This window comes from Gossypium arboreum, chromosome 8 (genome assembly GCF_025698485.1).
Source record: "Gossypium arboreum isolate Shixiya-1 chromosome 8, ASM2569848v2, whole genome shotgun sequence".
Lineage (NCBI taxonomy): Eukaryota > Viridiplantae > Streptophyta > Magnoliopsida > Malvales > Malvaceae > Gossypium > Gossypium arboreum.
The window spans coordinates 5890272-5900593 of record NC_069077.1 but is presented as its reverse complement, the minus strand read 5'-3'; the positions used below and the strand labels follow the sequence as shown (position 1 = coordinate 5900593).

At 33.4% G+C, this 10322-nt stretch overlaps 1 protein-coding gene and 1 long non-coding RNA gene across 3 annotated transcripts; one reads left to right on the top strand and one right to left on the bottom strand.

The window, feature by feature from the left end:
• The first annotated feature begins 304 nt into the window (after positions 1–304).
• On the top strand, positions 305–1884 carry LOC108463165 (uncharacterized). 2 transcript variants are annotated; one of them, XR_008269555.1, is made up of 2 exons: positions 305–669; positions 791–1884. It is a non-coding gene; the product is annotated as an uncharacterized LOC108463165 (long non-coding RNA). The 2 variants fall into 2 exon arrangements; XR_008269554.1 differs by having other exon boundaries at positions 305–689.
• Positions 1885–5019: 3135 nt separating this feature from the next.
• LOC108463271 (laccase-13-like) lies at positions 5020–7385 on the bottom strand. Its single transcript, XM_017763219.2, has 6 exons — positions 7235–7385; positions 6987–7138; positions 6640–6884; positions 6424–6552; positions 5369–6322; positions 5020–5284 (listed from the first exon to the last, which is right to left on the bottom strand). The coding sequence occupies exons 1-6, from the start codon at positions 7352–7354 to the stop codon at positions 5154–5156; spliced, it is 1731 nt and encodes a 576-aa protein (XP_017618708.1). The 5' UTR covers positions 7355–7385; the 3' UTR covers positions 5020–5153.
• Between the last annotated feature and the right edge of the window lie 2937 nt (positions 7386–10322).

Here is a 10322-nt window from a genome sequence, read left to right as displayed (position 1 = left end):
GGATTAATATTTTTGTCTATTTATGAGGAATTTTTCAACTGTATTTATTTTAAAAGTTGTAAAGAAATTTCTATCTAATAATTTGAATTGTATTTTGAGTTTGGATTAATCCAAAATGAAATTAAAGTGATATTATATTATTTCATATGAAATTAAAGTATTGTTATATAAAATTTGAATTATATTTTCACGTGTTTATTTTATGTCTTTCCCATAAAATTTTAATTAATAATTTCAAATTTAATTATAGTTTTCATTAGATGAATAATATGCATACTCATAATACAAACAATTATACGTAGAAGTACGGAGCGTGAGGGAATAGTTCTCCAATTAGGCGTTGAATGAGAGTGGCTCTCTCCCTTATATAAATACGTGCTGCCAACCCCATCTTCTTTCCTTCCTTATCATGTGAGAGCTTTGAGGTATCTATATCACGGTCTCTAGAGACGTATTGACCAGTGGTGGTAGCTTTACCCAGCTCTTCTTTGGACGTTACAAACCGAGTATGGGAGAATCTGTAAAGCTCAGGAGGGATAGCGCCTAAGCTATTTCTTTCTTTCTTTTTTGCAGAAATATCATCTGCGGCGCTATCTATCCTGAGTTTCATGGGTTCTTCCTGCTATATGTAAATATCTGGTGTAGTACCTTCAAGAATGATCAAAGTTGGTATGTATGTCTGTATGTATGTATGTATCTCCTTATTCTGGATTCTATTATGCCATATCTTGGGTTCTGCATAGATTATAACTCTCTGACTCTTTCTTTTATTTTCTTTTGAATAAGAAAGGATGTGACTATGTGAGTGATCTTTGGAGGTATCTCATCTGCAAAGTCCAAAGCAGATAATTACTTTTTTTGTTCAGATTTATCCTCGTTTCTCTAAGAAATTGTTGTGAGAGATGATGGATTTTTGCTTTATTCAAAAGGCTGCCTCTTGTTTTCTTTTTAACAGCATCTGGAGGGTTTGTACCATACTGCTATGTCTTGTTTCTAGTTACATCATCAAGTCTTTATAAAAAGGACAAAAATCATCTCAAACCAAACCCAACCCATAAGAGTTTTTGGGACATGAATATCCGAATATGCATTATATCAAGATGTATATGTTTTAGAAAAATAATTACTATTGGTATATATCTAGATATTTACAAAGCAGCAATCATGCATGCATGTCTGTTAAATAAATAATCATGGGCAGATAATTAGTAAAAGTGTGTCGTTGTCCAGTCTTCATCTTCGTCCTCGTCCTTACCCTATCCACTTATTGCTTTGATTATTTATATTTGCCATTAACCAAGTTTTTTCATGGACAACAGACAGGAGCAGTGATTGAGCTGGGGTTTTCTTACCAATATTCAAACCAAAACTGTGTTTTGTGACAGATGTTGGTGGCTAGGGTTTTACATTTGAGTTAAATGGCTTACAGGCTTTTAGTTTCAGTGGACGTTGACTCCTTTCACACTTCGTCCACACCACGGACTCGTCGCTTTCTTTACTGTTTCAAAACATCAAATCTCTCTCTAACTAAAGCAAATGTGATGCAATTAATAATTATAAATTGCAGTTGTCATGCAAATGCATATAATATAAATAATCAGTAATTTTCTTTTATATTATTTTATATGGTGTGTATTATATATGATGGTGAGGTTCCATTTTTTTATGAATTTAATTAATTAATGTACATATCCGGTTTCTTTTGAGATTTAATAGTTAGCCAAGTGGAGGGTTGGGCTGAATTCTATTTTGAGTTGAGTGCCATTGTTAGGCAATTTGATCCCAGTTAGGGATACTGGGTGCAACTGTATTGAATCAACCAACGGGATCATCTTTATACTCTTTCTCCAGTAAAAGCATTGCCAAGACATTTTATTTTAAAAATGACTAAATAAATATTTATTCAAGTTAATCATTTTATTAAAGAATTTATCCTTTTTACTTAGGAGCGAAGTTAGAAATATTTATAAGGAGGCCGAGATATTTATATAAAGTAAATATATTCAAAGTAGGTGTAATCTATATTTTGAACAAGGTATTTTTAAATTGGAGTTAATCTTGATCACCCAAATTAACATTTAAAAATAAGATATATTAAATGTTCAATTTGTATTATATATTGCAATTATTTAAGTTTATTTTATTAAACTAATATTTAAATACTATTTCAAATTTAGATATTGCAATTATTTAACATTATTTTTATCAAATTAATATCTAAATACTACTTTGTATTAATTTATCAAAATAATATAAATATTATCAAAATAATATAAAAATTATAAATTATATAAAAAATCAAGCTAAAAAACGTTTGAGGGGCCAAACACAAATTGTCAAAATAAAAGTTTAAAAATTTTTAAGGGATTTAAAGGGTTAGCCAGCCACTAAATTCTTCTTTGTTTCTATTGATAAAAATGAGCATAACTGACAGAATAATTAGATAATTATACATATATTGTATATACCTTATGTTATATTAATGTGCATAAATTAATTTATTTATTTTTTTAAAAAGAACTTTCATAAAACATTTACTCTCTCACCATATATGTTTGAATGTCAAATCCGTCAACTACGATATTCATTTTAAAAATAGCATATAGAAGCAGGGCATAGAAATAAAGAAGTGGATATATGGTGGTAGTAATATTTGAAAGGGTAGAGAGTTAAGATTAAAGATGGGGTGGAGGTAGGTTTAAAAGTATAGTAGGGCCGGAGAACGTGGCAGTGTCAGAGGCAGGACTTGAATATCCTTGCCTTAACACTGGACCAACCTACCTCATATATACATCAAGAAGATGGTTAATAATTTCGAGGGGCTATGCAACTATAGGGATGAATTTAATGTCCCGTTTATTTCACTCTCTGACCACCAACCACCACCACCACCTTACAGGAATATATGTCCACTTGCTCAGAATGATTTTGCCCCTTCAATTTAAATTAATACCTACACTATGATGACAACCGTTTGATATATCAAGCTACCACAAACTCAGGCCGGAGATGGGCTTTGCTCCATGTGTTAGGGAGGGCAATGGGCAGAGGCGAAGCCTCTAAGCAGCTGCGGACTTCGGCCCCAACAATTTTATATTTCATATATTAATTTAATTTAATTTAGTCTCTTAAAATTTTTTTTATATTTTGTTTATTATCTAATTTCACGTTTTATTGAAGCTAAAACTGCAAATTATTAAAGTTACAACTAATTAATTAACTCAATACTTTTAATATTACAAACATTAAATTTAATAACTTAATTCAAATCTAAGCCCAAACACAATTTTCACAAAGTGACATACAAGGACACAAAACTTCAACTTTTGTCAATATAAGCAAAGTTGAGATAAAAGTAAAGCAATAAGCAAAGTAAGAAGATAATTAGTACATAATATTTGTTAATGTAGTTTGGATTCACTAATCCAACTTTGTGAAGTCTTTCTTAGAGAATAACTTTATTTCACAATTTGTCTGGATTAACTATTTGCTAAAACCCAAACTATCCTTACACCAACGGGTAATTGCAATCCCAATATTAAATCCAAATTGTTACAAATCACTATCCCAAAATAGCTCACAATACAATCAATAAAACTCTCCAATAAATACTAAAAAGAGTATCACAAGAAATATAAAAAAAAAGCACAATAAATACTAAAATTTGTCTCTCAAGGACACAACATGTTGTCTATTTATAGGCTCCTTCAATTATTCATCGAGTTGATTTTGATAAGCATTTAAACTCTCATCTAAAAACTAGATTTATCACTTGAAACATCTTAAGTAATTATCCAATAACAATTTTCATAAACAAGCTCCTCAACAGCTCCAAATACTTTAAAAGATAAGGATAATGATAGAGATGGATATCCACACAAGTTCAAACTCATGTCCTCCCTCTCCAAGGCAATCAATTCAAAGATAATGATCACCATACATTATAGCACGAAATTACCTCCTCATTTGCTGCTCCATAAGATTAAATCATAAGTCATATTATCAAAAAATCAAATATATCAGCTTAAAAAATTTGATTACATCAAAATTATTATTTTATCTATTGTTCGAACATGAAGTAGAACAAGAAAAATAATCAAAGTTCCAACAATTATTTTTAAATCTTTCAAATGAATTATTTTCTTCAAATTAATTATCATACATATCAAGTTATAATAAGATGAATTATTATCCGTCATTGTCAATGACCATGCATGCATTTCTTCATCTTCAGCTTTGTACTAGTTTCACAAGTAGGTTATTTTTCATCTATTATCATTCAGTACAAATTTAATCAATATTTTCATGGATCAATCTTGCATATATAAATACTAATGATTTGTGTTGGTAAATAATAAACAATAGATTGGATCAAAACCCAACGAGTGGAGGCTTACATTTTTTAGATGTTATAGTTCAACCATGTTAAGTCCTCTTAATTAGTTCACATAATAAGCATAATACCTTTCTAAGTGTAGGATAAAATGATAAGATACATTATATTTGTAGGAATAATACATATTTAAACTTTATAAATGACATTATTGATAGAGAAAGTTAAGAAAGACCTTAAAATAAACATGATACTCAATAAAAGAAAAGAGTTAAATTTGATATTATTTCATTTAACCAATGGAATTAAGACAATTTTATTATTTCTAGTGCTAATTTTTTGGGTCTTCTGTATCAACTAATATTTGTTACTTTAACGTAGTTGGGCATTATCTAATATGTTATCGGCCCATAGAATTTTGTGGTTTTAAAAAGCTATATATAACTTCTTCTCCAATAAAATTTAGTTCCATCATATTGTTTTCATTGTTAATGAGCGTAGGAGGTTTGAGATGAGCTCTTATTTATTAACTAGTGAATTAAATGGAGATCGAGTTGTACGGATGGATTTTATGTATAAAATGAAGAAACTTGGTTTGTTTACAAATATTATAATCTGATATCCCCTTGTGTAATCTTAGAAGTACTACATAGATCATATCAAATCATTTGCTTAATTGTGGAATTCAGGACGTATAACATTCATATAAACACAAGCTATAAATCATTCAAACCAACTGCAGGTAATATATTCAAAGGAAGTGAGCATGCAGCCAGAAACTAGTGGAACACTTCACACTAATAGATGTTTGATATTGGCTTTAACATTGGGGTAGATCGAGTGGTGGTGGCTGTACAGTCTGCAATTTTCCAACTCCGTTTTCAACTAGCAAAGCTGTTGCCAAGCCCCAAGGGAGATGGGTGTCTATATGGCAATGGAGCAGCCAGATTCCTGCTTTGGACAAGTTAGTAATTAACAGACATCAAAACATGGAAGCTGTTTAATTTGGAAAGAATTAAAGGGCTTATATGTTACCTGGATTGTCGGCCACAAACCGGATGGCTACCCATCCACCAGGAGGTGTTCCAATGGTATTTCTCCTTGGTGGATCAACAAGGTTGAATTTGGCTGGATCATTTTTGGGATCAAAGTTACCAAAACCACTCCCAACAACATAGAAGTCGTATCCATGAATATGCATAGGATGATCCTCAACTGTGACAATACTTGTATCCTGGAACACAATTTGTACCTTGGACCCAAACTTTAGTTTAACGAGCTTTGTTCCCTTAACAGGTTGCCAGAGGCCTCTGCTTACATTGCCTGTATAATCAAATTGTATGGGAGGAACAGGTGGAAAGTCTGAGGTGAAAACACGAGGTTGACCTTGGTAGTAGGCCTGCATTAAGGAGGTACTTCTTGGGAACACAAAGGACACATTGTTGATACTGGCAGCAAAGCGAGTTCCGTTGGGGCCTTGGCATCGTGGGCTATTCGGATTTTTACAGTTGATTAGTCCTAACCCCACTGTGAAAAACAGGCTTTCATCAATCTCAATGGGAACTTTGACCTTGCAAGGACTCCTTAGCTGGGCAGTGAATGCAGTTGCAGTGGCGGTGTCGTTGAACCCGGGTAGCTGTGGGAAGATCGGTTTGAAAGATTTTCCTCCTTTTGCGGAGTAGTGAGCAGATTCATATTCAAGGATTGCCGTGGTGGTGGTATTGTCAAAGGCTGCATTGGCGGTGTTGTAGGCATGTGCTGCCATGTAGTAACGAGCTGGAGGCTGATCAGCAGTGAGAAGGACATCGGTTGTCTGACCAGGAGCAATCATGATGGCATTTGTTGTGAAAGGTTTGGTGTAGCTAGCATCAACAGCAACAACAGTTAGTTTGTGATTGGCCACCCCGAAATACAGCTCCTGATTCAGTGCAGAGTTGATGATCCTCAGAAGAACCGTCTCACCCGCCTCCACTGGATACATGGCAGTTTCTGCATTTTTGTAATATCGATCAGGCTTTATGATATTAATACTTTTTATAATTGGCAAGGTGAGTGGTTGAAGTAGCTGAAGCTGAATGGTAAAAGCATACCTTTGCTAGAGCATCTATACAAGTCGCCTGGTTGACCATTAATTGTATATGCATCTGATACATTTGGAGCACCTCCAGTGAAAAGTGCTAGCTTTAGAACATCCATCGGATCCCTATCCCACCATTCTCCTGTTTATTATCATTATAATTCCTTTGAGTTATGATGCCATATAAACCGAAAACATAGCCCTGTGAGATATACAAATATGGGCATACCAAGAATAACAGGCATTTCTCTCTTGGGCATGGGGAAGGGGTATGGGGAACCCAACTTAGGATATATTATGAGAGCTCCATGCACTGTCGCTCTAAGCCATTTGCTATGAGCATGCCACCATAAAGTCCCCTCCTGGTTTTGGATGGTGAATTGGTATGTGTAAGACCTCCCTGGTTGGATAGGACACTGCGTCACATATTCGGGTCCATCTGCCCATGGATTTCGCAATTGTCGCACTCCATGCCTGATCAAAGCCAGAAGAAATACAAGTTACAAGCACCAGTAAAGTAATGTTGTCTAGATTATAAATTGGTTTATGATATACAGTTTATTGTATAAAGATTACCAGTGGAGGGTGACATTGTATCTGGCCTTGTTTATAGCTTTAATGACCAGAGTATCGCCATCTCGCACTTCCAACGTTGGCCCTGGATATTGCCCATTTACTGTAATTGTACTGTGAGTTCTGCACAGCCTCTTCACTGGCTTTGCTTCAATCTGTTTAAAAGAAAATGTTTTAATAAAAAAGGAAAGAAGGTATGACACTTGAATAAGACAAGATTAACATGATGTTATAAACAAGTTAAGACATACAACAAATTCATGGTAGTGAATGGCTGCACTTGCAAAGGATGCTAGGAAAGCAAAGATTAAAAGAATGCAAGAGAATAAGTAAAAGGTGCATGGTTTGGCACTGAGTATGTGAGGCTCCATTGCACTCAGGCTTTGGTTGATTTGTGATTGTGAGGTTGGACACAAAGGAAGAGCAGCGATTTTTATCCAAGGAAAAGTGGGGGGAAAATGACAATTTGTTTCGAAAAGAATAATGATTAGGCAAAATTAGGTTTAGGGTCAACATGTACGACATTAGTATTACTATAAATTAGTTAGTGTAACCATAAGGAGGATTTGGTGCACCCACTAGGCACTACCCGCATTCTTCTTTCAGTATTTAACAAAGGTACATTCTCTCCACCGCACTTACTTCTCAAATGGATGGGGCAGTTGCAATATTTCCATCATTACTAACTCAATATCTTTCATTCTTGCATGTACTTTAGTGCCCATCAAGAGAACCAATGATTTTCATTCTTGCTTAAATGTTTATTTATTTATAAATGAAGCTTTTTTTTTTAGTGTTTAATGAAAAAAAAGGAAGAAGAAACACATAGATTGCATAAATATTCCATACATGGGATAAAGTAAATGAAAATTTTGTTAAAATGCTATAAATTAAGGTGGCGAAAGGATTGATTTAGTTCACGCAAAATGCAGTAACTCATCTTCAAAATTTATAAAGCTTAACACAAAATTATTAAATGTTGATGTCCTCTAAGAAAGCTTTCAATTATACGTAGATTCATTTACATTCACACCCATTTCTCAATTCAATCCAATCAGTAAAACCAAAAATATATTGTGTGATAAGTTTTTGATGGAGAGAAAGAAATCAGATTCCACCATTCTTTCTTTTATTTTTAGTTATCATAATATTCGTTTTCTACTCTTCAGACTTCAAAATTAATTTGATAAAGCTTTTAGTCACATATGTTTCTTTCTTAGAGAAGATCAAAGATGCTGAGGAGGAAAATAAAGTGACTAAACAGGAAACGTTAAACATCCAACTTCCGTTGTTATTAAAATTGATTGTTCATTATTGGAGGGGGCACGCATAGGAACACAAACAGGGGAAGAGGATTTTTGTTCTGATGTATTGTGCTAATTTGGGAGCAACTTATGTTTTTGCCCGCCAATTCCGTTTTTCACTTCAGAATGAAGCATATTGAAGTTTAGCAGCAGCTTCCAAATGATGACTTGCAGGAAGTACATGAAGCCTTAGGACTTTCTTCAGCTTAGCAGCAGTTTTAAACTTTCTGTTTAGTCTTTGTTTTTTCTACCGAAACAAAATTAAAATAAAAAATAAATCTCCAAATTGCATATAATACTGAGACAAATATCAAAAAAATTAAGATAGTGTAAACATTGGATCAAAGAAACCTATCAATGCAGGAAACAGAAGTATTTTAAGTTTAAAAGGGTTTAGAGTTGGCCATTTACAAAATAAACGAGTATGGATAACATTTTAAGTATTTATTTGGGTTGAACTAGATTTGGGTAAGCATAAAGTTTATTAATATCATATTTAGTAGACCTATCTAAAGGCCAAGTAGCTCATCCGACCTATTGGGTTGAGCTTGGGCAAGAATTTTCAGACTGATGTTAACATTTGAATCACTAATAAAACATAAAATTAAATATTGTTTTTCTCTATATTAAGATAAAAGGCCACTTAACCATGGATTACATGATAAAACATTAAATTCCGACATCAATCGATAAACCAAGAGAGCCGTACAACACCGTAGCCTAACAATAAAAGCACATAAGGAACAGAGCAGAAAGCATAGCAAAAACCATCATATCAGATCATAGCACCAGTCATTCGTCATTAGAAATCATATTGATGTACTGAATTGATCAACATCTCAACTGAAATAAAAGCATTCAGCAAAAGCAAGCATCAATGCTTACGACCTCCTTAAATCATAGCTTGAAAAACAATAACATTATTACTCCAAAATCATTAGCACTTGGGTACCATACCACATTCTGCTGTTTACAAACCCGCCCAAGCATCTGATAATCCAAGGCAAAATAAACATGAAGAAAACCTATCCTCAATGACATGCAACACATCTTTTCCTTAGCTTGCCCCTCTTTTCTCTCTTGATTTCACCATTGCAATCCTAGTTCTTTACTGAGAGCCCACTCTTCAGTTTCTTCCTTTTTGATACAGCATTTCTTCTGTTGTTAAAATATGTATTAGACAGTGATTAACTGGCAACTCGATTGTCAACCAAACCAATTGTCGACTCCTTAGATTTCTGCCCATTTTTCCTTTCCTTTTGATTTTCTCCCACTTTTTTGTTTTTTCAGCTTACGCACTAAGTCAAACATGTGTCTCACTTTTCTTATCTTCACAGCTTTACATTCTAGTGGCACCAAATTTTCAGCCTCGGATTCGTATTCGCATTTGCATTACAGTTCTGCTCCTCTAGAACTTCCTTAGGCTCAATCTATAAAGGGGCGAACCTTGCATCATCCTTGCAAAACAAAGAAAAAAATAAAGCTGAGCAAAGGACGAAGGCACTGCAGCGCCTGCGTCTACTAATTAAGGTGGCCAATCTTAGCTTGATTTTGGCTATTTTCGATCCATTGCTACTGAATATGAGTTATAACCCTATGAAAGCAATGTAAACACCCGTGGCGGATGTGGGACTTGTAAAATTTTAAAAAAAATTTTGAGTTTAATGAGATTTAAAAAAGTTTAATTAATTTTTTTGTTAGATTAATGAGATTTTTAAGAAATTTAAGAGAATTTTATTATTTTTAGAAATTAAAAGTATAATAAGAATTTTAAAAATTTGAGTTAGTTAATTAAAATTTTCTAAAATTTAAAAAAAAAAAAAAATTTTCCGAGTGTCCTTTGCCACTATAACGGTCTACCTCTGTAAACACTTATAAATACAACATTTTATTTTGGAGTAGTAGTGTGGAAGAGAGTTTTGACAGTTTTCTATTTTTCTTATTGCTTAGACTTTAGTTTTTTTTTTTTGAATTATAATAACACATCAAAGTCTAAACAACCAATGTGATTAACTGTAACGCCCCAATTTTCGGG